The sequence below is a fragment of the Chrysochloris asiatica genome, unplaced genomic scaffold (genome assembly GCF_000296735.1).
Source record: "Chrysochloris asiatica unplaced genomic scaffold, ChrAsi1.0 scaffold00110, whole genome shotgun sequence".
NCBI classification, from domain to species: Eukaryota; Metazoa; Chordata; class Mammalia; order Afrosoricida; family Chrysochloridae; genus Chrysochloris; species Chrysochloris asiatica.
Window position 1 is genome coordinate 909,811 of NW_006408628.1, and position 20,194 is coordinate 930,004.

Below are 20,194 nucleotides of genomic sequence, written 5' to 3' on the forward strand. Positions count from 1 at the left end.
TTTTTCTTAATCTTTTACAATAATGGTCCTATGCCATATTTCTCCTTTTGTGACTGACTGATTTCACTGAGCATAAGGAGCTCTGGTAGCATAGTGGTTACGAATTGGACTGCTGACCTCAAGGTCGGCAGTTCGAAACTACCAGCTGTTCCACGGGAGAAAGATGAGGCTTTCTGCTCCTGTAAAGATTTACAGCCTCAGAAACCCTGTGCAGGGTCACTATGAGTCGGGACCGACTCCACGGCAATTAACAGCTATATTTATAGTGGCCAAGTGCTGTTGATGAGTCTGTTCTGACTCAGTTTCCCTGTATAGGGTTTCTATGGAGCAGCTGGTGGGTTTAAACTGTCTATCTTGTGGTTTGCAATCCAATGCTTATCCTACAGCACTCAATATATATATAGAGAGAGAGAGTTGATTCCAACTCATAGCTACGCTGTATATGGTTTCTGAGGCTTTTTAACCTTTGCAGGAGCACAAAGCCTCATCTTTCTCCCACAGAGTGGCTGGCAGGCTCAAACCATGGACCTGTGTCTCACAGTCCAGTGCTTATCATATGGAGTCACCCACTGCGTTCCCCATATATAGATATACATATACATATAGACACACATATATAATACATATGTATGTGTATATGTATATATGGAGTCCTGGTGTGGCACTGTGGGTTAATGCGCCAGACTGCAAAACGATTTGAACTACAAGACTGGTGGTTCAAGCTCACCAGCTGCTCCTTGGAAACCCTATATGAGTCCTGGTGTGGCACTGTGGATTAATGTGCCAGACTACAAAGCCATTTGAACTGCAAGGCCGGCTGTGCAAGCTCATCAGATGCTCCTTGGAAATCCTATATTGGGTGGCTATGGGTCAGAATTGACTTGAGGGCACTTTACAACTATATACACACATATATATGCTGTTTTTGTTGTTAAATGCCATCAAGTCAGTTCCAACTCATAGCCACCCTGTATAGGGTTTCCCAGGAACAGCTGGTGAGCTTGAACCACTGACCTTGCAGTGCAGCGCATTAACCCCCAGTGCCATACAGGACTCCATACATATACATATATATAGACACATATACATGGAGTCCTGGAGTGGCACTGTAGGATAAAGCACAGGACCACAAGGTTGGTTTGAATTACAATGTCGGCGGTTCAAATTCACCAGCTGCTCCTCAGCAACCCTATACTGGGTCGCTGAGTCAGAACCGACTCCACGGCATATACCAGAATACCAATAGTACAAAAGCACATACAAATACATATTAAGGAGCCTTGGTTGTTGTTGTTGTTGCTATATGCCATCGAGCTGGTTCAGACTCAGAGAGACCCTGTATAGGCTTTTCAAGGAGTGACTGCTGAGTTTGAACCACCAACCTTGTGATTCAAACCTACCATGCAATCCTGTGCTCATCCTATAACTGCACACCAGAAGTCCAAGGAGCCTTGATAGAGTAGTGGATTGTGACCTAGACTGTTAACTACAAGGTTATTAGTTCAAATCTACCAGTCACTCTGTAAGAAAAAGATGAGGCTTTCCGCTTTGGTAAAGATTTAAGCCTCAGGAACCCTATATAGAGTTAGAATTGATTCGGCGGCACCCAACCACCACCATCATATATACATATTGTGTTGTACCATATATACATAATGTGTTGTGTGCTATTGTGTTGGTTCTGACACATAGTGACCCTGTATAGGAGTGCTGTTATGGCACTATAGGATAAGCGCTCAGCCACAAGATTGATTTGAATCGTAAAGTTCATTGTTCAAACTCACCAGCTGCTTCTTGGAAACCCTATACAGCATCACTATGAGTCAGAACTGACTTGCTGGCACTTAACAGCAACAAAGGGTGTCCAAGGCTATAAACGTCTACAGAAACAGAAAGTCTCTACAGAAACAGAAAGTCTCATCATTCTCCCTTGGAGAGGCTAGTAGATTCGAACCAGTGACCATGTAGTTAATAGCCCAATGCAACCTACTAAGCCATCAAACCTCCATATATACATAAACAAGCAAACACATACATAAATAGAGAGACACTCAAACCCACTGCTGCTGAATTTATTCTGACTCATAACGAATATATATAAATATGTATAAATATATAATATATATATATATATATATATATATATATATATATATATACCCCAAACCAAAGCCACTACAGGGGAGCCAGTCATGCTGTAGAGGGTTTCCAAAGCTATAAAGCTTTACAAAAGCAGAAAGCCTCATCTTTCTCCTACAGAGCAGCTGAGCTGGTAGACTGCAGTCTAGTGCTTATCCTACAGTGCCAGCAGGGCTCCTGAGGGAGTACACACACACACAAACACACATGGAATCCTGTTGTGGTGCTGTAGGATAAACGCAGGGCTGCAAAGTCGGTTTGAACCACAAGATTAGCGGTTCAAACTCACCAGTTGCTCCTTGGAAACTGAATACTGGGTCACTATGAGTCAAAAGCAACTCACAATATGTATATATAAAGTTTTCATAAAGCTATGAATAAGAGTATTAAATTCTTTGACTACGAATATGGCAGAACTCACCACTATTTCGGTAACAAATGCATCTTCAAGTATTTTAAATTACTTATTTACTTATTAAGAAACAGGTTTGAGAGTGTATGTCACACACTAGCCCTATGTTTTCATATAACTTTGAAAGTTATGCTATTAAATATACTTCTACAATTTAAAGAGGAGGGATGGCATATTTTGTTTAAAAATCAGTGAGTCAATTACATCAATTAATAAAATGTCTGAGACTATCATAAAAGGACACCATTAAGCAAAGAGATCGTTGAAGCTCATACATTTTAATATGCAATGTTGAGTTAATGGGGTAACTGGAGAAAAAAGATCACTGATCAAATGCCGATGCTTACTTAGGGGAAGTTTTTAAGAATTATTAAACTATTATTAAAGTAACACAAGAACAAAATAACCAAAACACATTTGTTTCAGTAATTAAGAAAATCTACACTTCAGCCTTATCTATCCATCTGCCTCATTGCTATTCCCTCCCAAACACCATGCTTCAAGCTCTCTGCATCTAGAACTCGACTAAACTATTTTCCTGAGAATTTTTCCCAGTATTTCCTACCTCCACCGATGGAAGCTACCACCATCAATCCAGTAATCTAGGAGCCAGCGCCCTTACTGTGCTCCTCTGCTAAACCTCACTATCCAAGTCCTGCCCCATTCAATCTGGTGTACATCACACAAACCCTTCTCTTCTGTTAGACCCACTAACACAAGGTGTCATAACTTTGCACTCAATCGTGGCAATCGCCTGCTCAAGATTCCCCTACCTGTAGCCTTCTCCCCATCCACAGTCCTTCCCCCACTTTGCAGCAAGTATAATCTATGTCAATAGAAAGACTGAAGTCACCTCTTTTGATAAAACGTTGGCTCCCATGAAAACGAAATCCAAGATCCCTCGTCACATGAAATCAACCATCATCTTGCCCTGCTTAACTCTTCAGTGAAATTTTAGGTCTTCAGCTTTTAGACTCCAATTTAATACAAACTGCATATATTTCCCAGAACATTTAATATCATTTCTCACCTGTGCTCATCATAAGTGCATGTTTATTGAGGAAGCCTTCACCGGCTCCTTTAAATCTTACTCATTTAACAAGTCTCAGCTCAAGCTGACCCCTTAGGAAGCCTTCCCGAATTAGAGCCCCCCAGCAACCCACACAGTAGTCAGGGTACTGAGCTTACCATAGGATAATGCCCTGTTTAGCTGTCTGTCCTTCCCACTAGACTGTGACCTCCTGAAGAGGGTTCTCAGTTCTAAGCAGTCATAAAAAATGGAGAAGGAAGAGCAAAGAACAAATATAACACATTTGTTGGGAATTTTCTGCACATATGTACTTTTCTCATTCCCTTTTTTACATTTTTTTTTCTTTTGCTACATAGTTATGACACTGAGTGCTGACAATTGCAAAAAAAAAAATCAAATCAAGCTTCAAAAAAATTTTTGCTTTAAAAAGAGCTAAATCTAAAATATGCAAGGTATACACAGATCTAAGTACTACAACTCAAAATAGAGTGATATTTTACATCAAAACCTTCTGGTGTTATATTAGGGTGTGTCTATGGAAATCCAACCAAGGGTGACTGCCAAACAAAACTATAGAAGACAACTCAGAAAGCTGGTAAGTCCCATAACATAAGCTTGATTCAAAAAAGTTTATTAGTGCTCCTGCTTAACACAATTACCTGATATCATTCTAGCCTTGTAACAGCCTTCTACTTTTATAATACTGCTTTTGTTACTAAAACAGTGCTGGGTATGGTGGGCACCATGAAATGACATTAAGGGACGCCAATGAAATAATGTCACTAAACCACAACGTAACACAGTTTTATGTCGCAGTCCTGATAACTTCATCCTACTGCTAAGCTATCTAAAAGTTGACTAATATCTTCAGGTCTCAACTTCTACACAGGAAAAAATAGAAATCAGAATATAATTCTGCTTCACTAGGTACTCAAAATGGAAACCAGCTGAGAAAAAAATGAATGGGAAGCACTCTGAAAAGAATAAAGTAGATTCCCTGACCTGATTATTGGTCAGAGCCTTGTAAAACTAGAATTACTGCTTCTCCCAATTCCATTCGTGCCACTTGGCCACCAAACTGACTGCTGAATAATATTGATTGAGAAGTTGATCCATACAAAGGTATTAAAATAGTAAAACATACAGTTTGTGATACAATGTATCGTCACACAATTCAACTATCTGCAAGATTTACTAACAGGCATTTTAGGAGTAGATTATAAAAAAATTAATTAATTATAAGTTTGGGAACCTGAAATATTTTTCAAAGTAGTCAGCAGCAGGTATATATCACTTTGAAACTGATACTCAAGCAGCTATGCAAGAATTGGAAAAGAAAAACAGAAACGGAATCACAAGTCAGTTTCATCTGATAGGCCAAATAACAATATGGATTATTTTTATATTGTTCTGTTACAGTTATCTGTCTCAAATTCTAACTTCCAGATTCTATTTTTAAAATCACTTAACACTGTGTATTTCCAGTAGCCATCAAGGCATATACTGTCATCCCTGACACTGAAGATTGTCAGCCGACTCAATATGTACACTAATGATCTCAGGCAACAATGCCTATCTTCTTATCAAAGAATTACTTATTCCAGAAGAAAATGTCAAGAATTTTCTACAAAAACTCATTCTAAAATATAGGAAGCTGTCCTTATAAAATGTTAAGATCACTAATACCTCTTACTTCTTTTTAAGATTATCTTACATGCTGAATTTTAAACCACAAAACTGCCAAGCATTATAACATTTTTACTTCTCACCCAAGTTGCTTGTGCTCTAATTCTAGCACTGTCAAACAATGATAGCTGGTATCATTCTTTTTTATACAATAGCTGGCAGCAAGTAGTACAGATATGCTTCATCTTCTAATAGTCACTAAGTCACCTAAACAAATGACTAGGACCTTATAGTAATGCTGACTTTCCTATGGGCCACTTTCCTAAACTGGCCACAATCAGTGGACTAGCACAGTTGATTGACATTATATGAACAGTGTGTTAGCTATTAGGAAAACCAAATGTTTTCATTCTTTTATTGTTTTCTAAACGGTTTTAAAATATTTTTCCCCTTACAGTCTATGTTTTAATCTGCTCCTGCCCTCTTCTTGCTGCTATGGGAGACTTTATACTATATATAAAGCTTTTCCCATTTACTTTTGGCTTTAATACTTTTGATCAAAACGGTAATTCCAATATTGGAAGCAGTAGTCCCCCCAGGAAATATATTTGAAGGTATGAAAACATGCTGAGAATAAATACGTTATCTTCGCTTAAAAAGTCAACAATGAGCATTAAAGGGTTGAGAAAAACAAGCAATCTGGACACAAGTGATTTGACAGGTAAAAAACACACAAAATTATTCCAAGTTCCAGAAAAACACCTGCGTGGCTGATTCTAGGTCTCTTGTTAGACTTAATAGACAACAGTCCCTCTCTACCACTATTTGCTTTGGCAATCTAAAATGCTGATATTCTCCTAGATCTAACAGAGAGGAAAATGGGTATCTTCTCCATCTAACACCTAAGTGGGTAACCTAGATACTGTAAATAGAGGCTGCATAAAGGATGCAACACACAGCTCTGAAGTGAGAGCCAACATATTTAACCTACAACCCTTTGGAATAGAACCTAAAAACATGCACAGCCTAGCCAAAAACTGTACTAACATGGAATTGCCACAGGCTAATAAGGTAAAAAAAAAAAAAGTCTTTACCCAACACACAATTTTACTGTTGTTGGGTGAGAAAAGCTCGAATGTCAAAGGCACAGTTCGTATTTGTTTAAATTGATTATGTCTACACTCCGCACTGTTTATTTAAAATAGATGGTTAAACGGCTTTTGTGAAGTGAGTACTTGCAAAACCAAAATCAAATTCATAAGGAGCCAATTAGCCAATTAAAAAGCATTCTCCAGTTGATATTCTGGCAGTGGATAGGGATGATGATCACAAGTTGGATTGCTAGTTAGTATCTATCCCATAAAGGAGCCTTGGTTACGCAGTAGTTAAGGTGGTCGGCTGACTACTTAAAGGTTGGCAGTTCAGACCCACCAGTCACTCTGCAGGAGAAATGTGTGGCAGTCTAGTCTACTTCCCTAAAGAATTAAAACCTTAAAACCCAGGGGGTGGTGAGGGGGACACTTCTATTCTATTCTGTAAGGTCACTATGAACCAGAATCTATTTGCTGGCAGTGCTTTCAGTTTGATGAGTATCTATCTCACATATCCAGTATATCTGAAGCCAATAGCTGAATATTTAGCTAACAGAAATTACATATAAATCTTACTCTTTAACAAATTAAGTGAAAACTATCTGAGAAATAAAAATCTATTCTACTAAATCACCAATAACATTATGTGTTAAAATACAAAATTGTACTTCCTACATTGCTGTACTATGACTTCTATCCAACCACTAACCAAATTAACTTTTAAAAATTAACACTACAAGATACATTATAGGAGATTGATACTGTACTTTTAAGTTAGTATACATTCACTCACTAACTTTAATTGACTTTTCTTTCTACATGTAAAGAAAGTTCAACTGCTTCTAGAATGAAATTGTCTTAGGTGTGCTTCCCATTAAAAAAAGAAAGGAAACGTGCAAATAAATAAGTTTACATACTTCATTGATAACTTGAAGACTAGCTCAAATAACTTGAAGTTATTAATATTGAAAATGTATTCAAACTGAAAGTTTCATCAATGGTATTCTGTACTTTTGCTTATAATTCAAAAATCTTTACTACTTAGAAAGCTTGTCACTTTATAACAACCTTAAGTTTTGAAAACTGTAGTAAGGAAGTAATTTAAACAAGAAAGGTGCTTATCTCCATATAAGCAGAATTAATTTAAGAACTTGCTCATAATTTAGTAGATAATTCAATTTTCTTTCCTTAAATCTTTGTTTTAAAAAAAAGGAAAGAAAATCCCTTTCCTTTATATATCACCCAAAGATAAAACTTTTAAATTAAATTATATTTATATGTAAATCATATATTTACTAATATGTAACATATAAAACATATACAAGACTATACCGAAAGCATAAGAGGAACATATGATTTCAAATTGCTTTAGATACAAGTAATACAGCATTCATTTATACTTGATAACTAAACGGATACAATGTTATAATAAAACTCTTAATAAATAAAAGTATGTTACCTTCTATCATTCTAAGTATACAAATGGTTCTTTTACTACATAAATACAATGCTTACTATATCTATGAATGACCTTTTATAAAAAACAGCCCAAACTGTCTATTTCTGCAAACTCAAAAACCTCCTTCCAAATTTTCTTATTTCTTCTCTGGACAGCCTAAAACAAACACTTTCACTTTGCTAGGAAAATGGATGTAAATGAATTCCATACTTCTGAAATCACATCTCACTTCCAATATTTTGAAGGAGGAACTTTACATGTTTTTTGTTTTGTTTTGTTTTATATATATATATATATATATATATATAAAAGCAGGTAATACCACTGATGATAGTAGCTTTATAGCAAGGCAGTACAACATAATTTCAGTTTTTTAACTGAAAATCTCCTTCGGTAATAGCATCTCTATATTTTTTTACCCAACAACAAAACTCCAGTCAAAAACTGGTAAGTCAAAACAATAGCCAGCAAGTCCTAACATTTCTTACCTGAAACAGGTAAGCACCAGCTCCCAAATTCCACTTTGGGATAGTTCAGACTAGTAAGCAGACTCATGTTTTAAGATACTAAAATGAACAGGTATAAATCTCTGTTCTTTCTTTGACAAAATCTATCACAGTATCTACACCACAATATGAGAGGCCCCATAGACCTAAGAAATTCGCATCTGTCGCTAGAGAAATGGAAAAAAAAAAAAATCATACAATGAAGACTTACTGCTTGTCATGTGACTTGGTGAAGCATGCTGTCCATTGGGTGTGCTTGAGGTAAGGTCAATTGCCATATTGGAGTGCTCCCTTTCAGGTGAAAGCTCATTGTCACCTGCTTTCACAAAATAACAATCTTTCAGTCTCTGTTCATTATACAGAAAAAATCTAATTCTTTAACTTTGCTCCATATATACAGTGTCATTCATAGCCTTGACATTTTAATGTAGCATGTTTTTCCCTTAAAAGAAACTATACAGAAATACTTAGAAATAAAATAGTAAATGAGTGAATCTACTAAAAGCCATAACCAATCCACAATAAAAACATAAACAGAATGCAGTATTGTACTATCTGTAGCTGTAAAATAAAGAGAATTAAAGTAGTTGATTTCTAAAGTACCCTTTAGTTGAGAAAAAAACAAAAATGTCCTCTCTTAACATCTAATTTAATAATAAGCATTTAGCATTTATAATGAGCATTTTCTAAAATGCTGGCTATCAGAGTTGGATGTTAGAAAGGAAAGTTGGCTAACAAACTGTCAACTTAAGGAAGCATATAGTCTCTTTCACATTATGTGACTGAAAAACTAGGTTACAGAGTAGTAAATATTTAGTACACGCCATTATTGGTACATATATATGTAAGGTGACCTATTTGAAACTTACAATAAAGTAAATGAAAAAAAAAAAAAAAAAACCAATGAGGAAAATATTGATCTGCTAGGTTACTACTGATTTAATGCACTCAGTAGTTAGTAAATTTCTCTATTTCTTTCTTATTTTGTTTCTGTGCTATTCTTTCCCTTTAAAACTCATTTAAAGGTGAAATTTTGAATAAATAAATAAATAAAAAGAGTCCAGAGTACTTGATAAAGTCTTATAATTCATATACTAAAATAAGGTAAAACAAAGGTAATTTTATTCCTAAAACCAAATTCATGAAAATGACTACTTACACGTTATATAGCCATCGATAGCTTCTGTTTCCATAGTCAAAGTGCAGTGCTACAAAATAAAAGATTATGCCCTTATGACAATGATTCCTTTCAGTATCTGCCATTAAATGCTTAACTTTTATTTGAAGCTTCAAGCAGTTAGCCTGTGTTGCTGCTGCTGCAACCTGTGCCCAAGAAACATACTACAATGTACTGTATGTGCTCATTTGCAAGTTACTGAACTCTTTCTGCAAATGATCTGATTCCTGCTGGAGATAGGATAGGAAAGATATGTGTGCTTAGAGATGGGCTGTAGCAAGAAAGGAATGCCTCTCTGCATCAGAATTTACTTGGCTTAAAGAAAAAATACTGGGATCTTGGGGAGGGGGGGTGGTCACACTTCGAATGTGCCAGCTTTAACTGGGATTTAAGTATTTTATCATTCACTAGTTCCCACAATCACACTGCAGTTTGAAGACTTCCCCAGTATACAGATAGCTCTATTCACAATTGTTGCAAGTCGGTTCATCATGTTCTAATGGGGGGGTGGAGGGGGGGGGCAAACAAACATACAAAAAACAAAACAAAACTTGGTGCCCAAATGTGCCTCCAAGATTTATGTAGCAGTTACCTAACTCCCTGACTTGTATTGACATTTTAGCCTACCCCAGGTTCTATTTAAGCACCTGTTCAATGGAACCTTAATTTCCTGCCAGATCGTGGATGTATGATGTGGATGCCAAACCTGATTAATGCATTTTGATTTTGAAATTTTCATAAACTTTTGTGCAGTGGGGTAGGCGGAATCACTTTTCTGTTTCTTTTTTTCTTTTAAAGTTTGGGGAACTATTTTCGTGTACATAAAAAACAAGAACTTAATTCTCAGAAACAAAAGTAAACTGTATGAGATGACACCCCCTAGCTTTGATTATACATAATGAAAAGTCCAGTAATCTAACTGTATTCTTTGAAAGAAAAAGTTTAAAGAATTGACATGTCCTGAGGAGATTTTTTTTTTTTTTTACTTTTTTTTTTTTCTTCCCTTGGCCCTGCTCCTTTTTGCCTTTAGTTTCAAAACTCTCACTGCACCAGCAGCTAAATTATTCACAATGAGCCATTTCTGTATTGATCGCCAAGTATATTTAGCCCTGGCTCCTGGAATTTCTCCATTACTTACTGGAAAACAGGCAGCCTCACTTCTTGTCTCCAAAACCACTTCCCTTCTCCCTCCCTTCCCCTTCTTCACCACTACCCTCCACCACCCCCCCAAAAAAACTTTTCTTTCTTTCTTTATGGAATAATCAGATCAAATTCCCAACTCAGTTAGTACATAGCACTTAAATTTCAACCTGCTGCACTGTTATCAAATTCTTTTAAATTATGATTACATAAGGCTTTAAAGAAAGAGATCCGTAAAGTTTAAAGGGGGAGCAGTTTCTTCGAGTATCTTACATAGGAGTTTATCTCTTTAAAACTGTACACATTTAACGCACACATGATAAAAAGAAAGAAACCTCAGGGAGAAGCGAAAGAAGTCTGCCCCATCAATGAAAGGGTTATTAACCCTCAGAGAAGGAAAGAAAGAAAAAGAGAGAAAGAGAAACGAAATGTACATACAAAAGAAATTGTCCTTTGATTAAAAAAGATTCATCACCATTTCCAGCTCTGTCGGGAGATCTCAGCTTCTTCTAACCCCTCAAAGAGGAGGTGACAATGTCGGGCTGAAGATAAACGGAGAGAGAAAGAAAGAAGTTTTTTTTGTGTGTTTTCCCTTTCTCTCTTTCCCTCCCTTGCCCCTTCCTAGCCAAGCCCCCTGCAGAGTTCAAGGCGAGGAGGAAGGAAAAGCACTTTACAGGTGGGTCATTCCGAGCCCAAATCCAGCAAACTGATCGGCTGATAAACAAAACCAAGAAATGAGAGAGAAGGAACACCCCCCTTCTCCTCCTCCTCTTTCCACCCCTCCCCCTCGTCCCTTTGGGATGGTCTAGTAGGAAAAGTCACTCAGGAATGGCACCACGTACTTTCAGGAAAGAGGAAAAAAAAAGAGAGAGAGAGAGAGAGAGGTCAGTCAGTGCCACAGCAATGCGATTAACAAGAAGAGAAAAAACTTGATCCACCGGTTCCTTAAGAATCGACCAAAAGCTAAGACAAGAAAACTGAAAGAAAAGGGGGGGGGGGGTGGCAAAGGGGGAGGGACAGTCAGACAGAACCCAGCAAGGACCTAGGCCAACTTCACAGCACTGTTTTTGGCCCTTGGCAAAAAAATCATCATCATCATCATCTGAATTCCTTGTCTTTTGCCCATACCAGAACCTGTCAAAGTGATTTAAATGCTGCCTTTTTTTTTTTTTTTTTTTTTACCATGTGTCATACCAGTTTTGTTGTTGATTTTTGTTTTTGTTTTATTTCCCTACAAGATCTGGGTAGTCCTTCTATCTGGACAGCTGCAATTTATTTCAGGCTACCCATTCTCTCTGGAATTGAAGTTAAAACAAAGCAAAACAAGCCTAAATCTATGACAGCTATAGAAATGAGAACTGATTAATCGATTAACATCCCAGAAACAGATTACAAGGAGGGAGCGCGAAATTAAGACAGAGGACATCATCTTCAACCCGATTCCCTGAGCGCCCTTTACAGAAATCATTATCCTAATCATAACCACAATCCATCCCTCCCAGAGAAAAATATCTATATTATTAGTATCACTGGTTAACAGCAACAAGTCATTTGATCACATCACAGTGCAAAACGAGATGCTATATAATTACACTTAACTTTGAAAACACTCCCCCCCCTTTTGCAAATCAGATACACATATTTATATATAATCTATGAATCAGAAGACAAATAAAACAAGAACTGATCTTCACCACGCAAAAGCCAAGCGGAGATTTACCTCAGCAATGCATGCAGTAAAATAATCCCATCACCCTTTTGTTTGTGTTTACTCTTAGTGTGTCCTCTCTCTTTCTTTCTTTCCTGTGCCTAACGTGTGTTTGTGCACTGCAGTTGGTGGTGGAAACTAAGGCAGTGGATCTGTAGCTAAGGGTAATCCTGTTTTTACTTCCTCCATCTTCAGCGAGGAGCAGGGTTAGCCCGGGACAGCTGGTCAAACCCCGAGAAACCGATCCGGCGGCGCCCGAGCTCATCTCCCCCTCCGGCCGGGCTCGCGCAGACGCCCACGGGCGGAGGTCGGGCGGGCGGTTGGGCCCGGGGCGCTGGCGGGCAGGCGTGCGTGCGCGCGCGCGAGCCTGCGTGTGTGCGGGGCCTGGGCGCCTTGAGAGTGTGTGTGTGTGTCTGTGTGTGTGCCTGTGTGTTCGCGCGTGTGGGCGCGCGAGGGCGCGTGTGCGCGTGTCTGCGGTCCCGGCCGCTCGGCGCTCTCGGCAATCGATTACAGGACAAGTGCTGCCCCGGCGGTTCCGCGACGCGCGCACTCCCTCGTGCCCACCCGCGCGCCCTGCCGCGTCGTCCCCCCTCCCGGCAGTCCCCAGACCGCGGACCCCGCCCCCCTAAGCAGACCAGGTAACCAGCTCACAAACGTGCCTAGGCGACCCTCGCCTACTCCTCCCGAGTCGTAATAAACCTCACGTTTTCTGCCGGCTGGGAAGGAAAGATTGGAAGGATGAGGGCAGGCTCATTGCGGCCGCGGGAAGTTTTCTCCAGCGGGGATCTGGTGAGGCCGGGCGCTGGGAGCGGGACGGCGATCTGGGCGCCAGCGCGGAGCTCCGGGAGCGGCGTCCTGGCCCGAGTCGGGCTGTGCGCGTGGACCCACCCACTCGGGCTTCGCAATGAACTGTGCTGTGCCGTGTCAACAAACAGCCCCTAGTAGACCCGGGATCGGGATCAAGGTGGAGGGGTCTCCCCCGGGGAGTGCAGCAAGGAGATTCAGGTTTGAAATGAAGCTCAAGTCGTACTATTTTCAAAGTACTGTGCCATGCAAGTTTTCAACTACAAGGTGTACTTGCTTTTTCACACCCCCGGGCATATGCTGCCACATCCACGAAAGTCAAGGGAAAAGATGCGTGTCCAAAATGTTTTAATAGCCCATCCATAACCTCTATTAGTTATGGCACCGACTTATTTTTTTTTTTTTCCTTTTAATTTGGAAAAACTCTTTTATCATCACGAGAAAAACAAATGCATGTTCTTTCTACAAATAGTAGCACTTAGTTCCCTTCTTGACCACATTTATAAAAAGAGTGCATGGAAACTTCTCTAATTAAAGGGGAAAAGAAAATGAAAAAAGCTGAAAATACTGAACTCTGTAGTCTGAGTGGCATATAAGTTTGAAAACACATGAAATTATCAGGACTGCCTGGCAGCATTTCTGAGCGTATTTCAGAATGTGAAGAAAATCGATATTGAAAGAGTTGGAGCAGGTACATCTACAGCTTTCAAGAGTCCTGAAATAGTTGTTTTTAATCTGCTGAAGAAAGAGCTGATACATGGAAAATAAAACCAACTGTATTTTCAGTGACCACTGTATTGTCTGGAATATTTGAGGGTGGAGAATAATTCATTCACATTGATAACCACATAATGGGTACCCTATCATTTGTTTAGGAGTCCTGGTGTGGCGCTGTGGGTTAATGCGCCAGACTGCAAAGCCATTTGAACTGCAAGGTCGGTGGTTCAAGCTCACCAGCTGCTCCTCAGAAACCCTATACAGGGTTGCAGTGGGTCAGAACCGACTCGAAGGCACTTAACAACAACATTTGTTTGATACTATTCAGTGATTGTATTTCATAATAAATCACTTTTGAAAAAATAATAGTGTCTTTATTAAACGAAAATTGTATCAATAGACCGTACTGCAAAGGTGGTTATTCGTAAGAAAGCAAATCATTTGGGCTCAGGCTTAAAATTTTATGATCATATGAAAAATCACGGTTAATGTGAACTATATATTGATAACTCAGATTATTTGAACCTATTACCAGTTAATATAAATAAAAGTTATACTCTAAAATATTTTGGAAAGACTGAACAGAGAATTACAAAAATCTTTCTAATCATCCCAATAGACAGTTATAGACAGTTAAGACTTTTATCTTAAATTATCTCAGAAAATTAGAATATGTTCCCATTAATAAATGCCCAATATATAAAGTAACTAAGGAGCTCTGGTAGCATAGTGGTTACGAGTCGGGCTACTACTGATCTCACAGTTCCAAACTACTGAGGGAGAAAGATGAGGCTTTCTGCTCCCGTAAAGATTTACAGCCCTGGAAACCCAGTACAGGGTCTGTATGAGTCAGAATTGACTCCACCACACGTAACAACCATATAGAGTAACTAACTTTTCTAAATTGATACAAACTGCTCCAAAAATACTAATCCTAAAAGTTTAAGAATCTACAAAGATATAAAGGTTCTTGTTGTTGTTGTTGTTAAGTGCCGTCGAGTCGGTTCCGACCCATAGCGACCCTGTACAGGGTTTCCGAGGGTGTAAATCCTTACGGGAGTAGAAAGCCTCATCTTTCTCCCACGGAGCGGCTGGTAGTTTCGAACCGCTGACCTTTAGGTTCGCAGCCCGATTCGTAATCACTACGCATAAAGGTTCTTAGAAAGGTAAATTAAGACATGTTCAAAATTAAATAGCTGGTAATTTAAGCAATTTAATTCTTTAGTAGAAAAACATCTATGGTAAAGCCTTAAGTAGTCATACTCTAGTTCCCCAAAGCTACCACTTTGAGATAGTCCTTGGCCCTGGCTGATTAGTGCTTAATTTAGCTCCCTGGAAAGTCTATCCTCTGGTGTGTTTCATTGGCTCCCTGTCACCAGAGGCACACTTTCTCCCTCTAGTGGCTAAGCCTTCAAATACTTTACATTATATCACCCTGACCCCTCCACCCCCCAACACACACACAAGTGGGGAGATTGGATTGAGGGTGATGGTACCCAGATTTTACAATGGCAAAGTTCTTATAATCCCCCGTAAAAATTACAGTCTTGGAAAATGGCCTCCTTTTAACTAGACATGTTTTTCATTTGCAAATCAACCAACTCACCTTAAGGAAGTCAGAATTCTGTTCTGAATTTTTCTGGACAAGTATTTTTATAGTGATTAGTTGTTACTGTTGTTAGGTGTCATCAAATCCATTCCAATTTATAGCAACCCTATAGAGGGTTTCTGGAGGCCTGGTGTGGGGCTGTGGGTTAATGCACCAGACTGAAAAGCTGTTGAACTGCGAGGTTGGTGCTTCAAGCTCACCAGCTGCTCCTTGGACACCCTAAACAGTGTAGCTATAGGTCAGAACTGACACAATGGCACTTAACAATAATGACAACATAGAGGGTTTCTAAGGCAGTAAAGCTTTAGAAGGTCCAGACAGCCTTATCTTTCACCTGCAGAGTGATTAGTGAGTTTGAGCTTCTGACTTTGTGGTTAGCAGTCCAGTGCTTATCCTTCAGAACCACACCACTCCCTATAGTAATTGGTTGTTGTTAAGTGTTGACGAGTCAGTTCTGGCTCATAATGAACCTGTATAGGGTTTCTGAGGAGCAGCTGGTGGGTTTAAATCTCCAAGCTTGCAGTCCAGTGCTTATTCTGCAGCACCACACCAAGACTCTAGATACGGTGGCTAAGAATGTATGGTCTAGAGCATGCATTTATTTCTTCCCTGTGCTATAACTATATTGTACATATTTTTAAAGCGTATGGACTAGAAATGTACCACCAGGGGTGTAAGAACATTGTCTTCTGCCATTGTATCTAGTTGGATTGTTAGTTACATTTTCACTATGGGAAGGGTTTTGTTGTTGCTGCTAAGTGCCATCAAGTTGGTTCCGACCCATAGCAACCCTATAAAGGGTTTCCAAGGAGCAGCTGGTGAGCTTGAACCAACAACCGTGCAGTTCAAACGGCTTTGCAGTCTGGCGCAGAGGTGGAAAAAACACATGGTTCACCCTCAGCATTTTTCATAAAACTGCGTTCTGTTATTGTCTCTGTCCCAGGTTCAACATCACTCCAGAGTGGCCTTTTCTAGCCCCTGTAACAAACCTTAACCAGCACCAGCCTCCTTCTCTATCTTATCTCCTTGCACATTTTCTTCATAATATGATTTGTAAATATTTTGTTCATGTATTGTCTGTCTTTTTAAATCTGCCTTACCAACTGGAATGTGATATTCTTTTGTTCTTAGTGAAACTATATACAGCAAAAGGTAGATAGACTAGTTCAACAATTTTTACATGTACAATTCAGTGGCATTGATTGTATTCTTAAAGGCATGTAACCATTCTTGCTATCCCTTTCCACAACCATTTATTCCAAAACCATTAACTTAAACTCAGAGTAGAGATTATATCTGTGTTAACTATTAATTCTCAGACCTGGCATAGTCATTGGTATTGGTTGGTACCCAATAATATGAATGAATGTAGAAGAAATCGTATAATTCATCTAGCTTCTATGTGTTGAGTTCTTGTTTTCAAGAGACAAAAAGGTCAGGATATCAAAGATACTTTTGACTCCATAAAATGATAAAGACGCTTGGTTCAGAAATTGTACTACAGACTTCTTAACTGGTTGGCTCTGACTTATGATCTATGTGAAGGATGTGAATGAGCCTCCTGGTAGATTTTGTAGAGTAAAATTTACTAATATAAATAGTAAAGCTGAATAAATGTGTACTTAAAGTATACTTTTGAGTATAATGCAATCTTATAACCCCTCTTTCATAAACAAATTATCTCATGTAATGCCTGATAATTCATGCATCTAGTTGGCTATAAAAGAATGCCGTTACACAGATAAAGGAAACCATTCATACAAAAAGCAAAATCAGTAATCTATCTATAATATAACTCTCAGGTCACTGAGTCAGAATTGACATGATAGCAGTAGTTTGGGGATCTTTTAAATTGCAATTAGCAAGATAATTATTTTTTAAAGATAGTGTAGTTAAAAGGTACATTATAGTATATTGGTTGTGTTTTGTCTGTTATCATTGAACAGTTTGTTTTATCTGTTTCAGGTTTTGAAGCCCTAAATAACCTTTCGGGAGAAAGATGCAGCTTTCTGCTCCTGTGAAGATGTAAAGCCTCTTTAGGACCCCTGAATGGGGTTGCTATGAATAGTAACCAACTCCACAGCATTTTACAACAGCAACAAATAACCTTTCAAGGAATTTGGATGAAAGGTCATTTTTATTTGTTCAAGGAATTAATTTCATTTTTTAAGTTTTTGTTTTGATTTTCCCAGGGAGGAGAAGGCAAATTATAAATGGTAATGCTTTTTTAATGTCAAAGAATCTTTGCAGATGAATATACATTTTATTTCTATGACTGTATTTTGCTGTAGTTAGGAGCCATCAAGTCAGTACTGACTCATAACGACCTTAATGCAAAACAGAATGAAACACTGCCCAGTCGGGTACCTACCTCACATTTGTTGCTACACTTGAGCCCATTGCTGCAGGCACTGTGTCATTCCATCTCATCGAAGGTCTGACTCTTTATTGCAGGCCCTCCATTTTACCAAGCATGATATACTTCTCAAGGGACTCGTCCTTCCTGATTATTTCCAAAGTAGGAGACATGAAGTCTGGTTATCCTGGTTTCTAAGGAACATTCTGGCTGCACTTCTTCCAACACAAATGTGATTGTTCCTTTGGCAGTCCATGGTACTTTTAATATTCTCCTCCAACACCTTAACTCAAATGCATGAATTCTTCTATATTCTACCTTATACGTTGTCAAACTTTCACATGCATATGAGGTTACTGAAAATACCGTGACTTGTGTCAGGCGCACCTTAGTCCTCAAACTGACATTTTGGCTCTTGAACACACTAAGGAGGTCTTGTGCAGCAGATTTGCCTAATGCATTACTTTGTTTTAACGACTGCTTCCATGATTATTGATGGTTGATCTGAGCAAAATGAAGTCTGAAAACTTCAATATTCTCTACATTTATCTTGATGCTATTTATTGGGCCAGTGTTGAGGATTTTTGTTTTCTTCACACTGAAGAGCAAACCAAACCGAAGGCTGTGATTTTTGATCTTCATCAGTAAGTGTTTTAAGTCCTTCACTTTCAGCAAGCAATCTTGTATCATTTTCATAATGTAGGTTGTTAATGAGTCTTCTTCCAATCCTGATGCCACGTTCTTCTTCAGTAATCAGCTTCTCAGAGTATTTGTTCAGCATACAGATTTAATAAGTATGGTGAAAGAATACAACACTGGTGCACACCTTTCCTAACTTTAAACCATTCAGTGCTCCTTTGTTCTGTTCAACCAACTGCCTTTTGATCTTTGTATAGGATCTGTTTCTTATGAGCACAATTAAGTGTTCTAGTATACTCAATCTCCATAATGTTGTCCATAGTTTGTCATGATCCACACAGGCTGAGCTAGATAAACATCTTTCTGGTATTCTCTATTTTCAGCCAAGGTCCACCTAATGTCAGTAGTGATATTCCTCGTTCCACGTCTTCTTCAGAATACAGCATGAGCCTCTGACAGCTCCTTCTCAATGTACTACTACAGATGTTTTTGAATGACTTTAGTAAAATTTTTCAGGCATGAAATAGTAATGATATTGTGTAATGATTTCTGCATTCTGTTGGGCCACCTCCCATCTTTGGAATGGACACAAATATGGATTTCTTCCAAATAATTGGCCAGGTACTTGTCTTCCAAATTTCTTGGCATTCATTAGTGAGTGCCTCCATTGCCTCATCAGTTTTTTTAAAGATTTCAATTTATAGTCCATCGATTCCCATAGCCTTGTTCTTTGCCAGTGCATTCAATGCACCTTGGACTTCTTCCTTCAGGACCATTGGCTCTTGATCATATGCTACCTCTTGAAATAGTTGAACATCAACCATTCCTTTTTGGTACAGTAACTCTGTGTATTTCGTCCATCTTCTTTTGATGCTTTGCATCTTTCAATATTTTGCACATAGAATCCTTCAATATTGCAAGTCAAGGCTTGGATTTTTCTCTAGTTCCCTCAGCTTCAGAAATGCTGAGTGTGTTCTTTTCTTTCAGTTTTCTAAATCCAGGTCTTTGCACATTTTGTTAAGATATTTGACTTTGTCTTCTTGAACTGACCTTTACAATTTTCTGTTCATCCCTTTTGCCACCTCATTTCTTCCATTTGCTTTAACATCTCTACACTGGATAGCACATTTCAGAGTATCTTCTGACATCCATTTTGGTCTTCTCTTTGTTTATTTTCTTCTTAATGACCTTTTGTTTTTCTTCCTGTATGATGTTCTTAATGCCATCTCACAGCTCTTCAGTTCTTTGGTTTTTAGTGTCTAATGCATCAAATATATCACTCAGATGATCTCTAAATTAGTTGGGAGATGATTGTCATCATATTTTGGCTTTCGTGGACTTTTTATTTTCTTCAGCTTCAACCTGAACTTGCATGTTGTTGTTGTTGTTGTTGAGTGCCATCGAGTCGGGTCCGACCCATAGCGACCCTGTACAGGGTTTCCGAGGGTGTAAATCTTTACGGGAGTAGAAAGCCTCATCTTTCTCCCGCGGAGCGGCTGGTAGTTTCAAACCGCTGACCTTAAGGTTCACAGCCCGATTCGTAACCACTACGCTACCAGAGCTTAGTCTGTTCCACAGTGAGCCCCTGGCCTTATCTTGGCTTATGATACAGAGCCTTTCCCTATCTCTTTCCTCAGTTTGATTTCTGTGTATGCCATTTGGTGAGGTCCATGTGTATAGTCATCTTTTATATGGTTTACAAAAGGTATTTGCAATGAAGTAGTCATTTATATTGCAAAATCCTATCTTGTGATTGCCAGCATTGTTTCTGTTACTAAGGC

The 20,194-nt window shown here is 38.7% G+C and overlaps 1 protein-coding gene across 4 annotated transcripts in view; it reads right to left on the bottom strand.

Annotated features, from left to right (window-relative positions):
• Positions 1 to 12,497, bottom strand: part of IKZF2 (IKAROS family zinc finger 2 (Helios)) — a 187,643-nt gene extending 175,146 nt beyond the window's left edge. For 2 of the 4 annotated variants that reach the window (XM_006867781.1, XM_006867782.1), the window contains exons 1-2: positions 9,423 to 9,456; positions 8,475 to 8,579 (exon numbers count right to left, since the gene is read on the bottom strand). In XM_006867781.1, coding sequence (XP_006867843.1) covers positions 8,475 to 8,579; positions 9,423 to 9,456 — 139 coding nt within the window. Of the gene's footprint in view, positions 1 to 8,474; positions 8,580 to 9,422; positions 9,472 to 11,018; positions 11,214 to 12,300 lie in introns of those variants that run through there. The other 2 variants (XM_006867780.1, XM_006867779.1) reach the window with 2 other exon arrangements.
• Between the last annotated feature and the right edge of the window lie 7,697 nt (positions 12,498 to 20,194).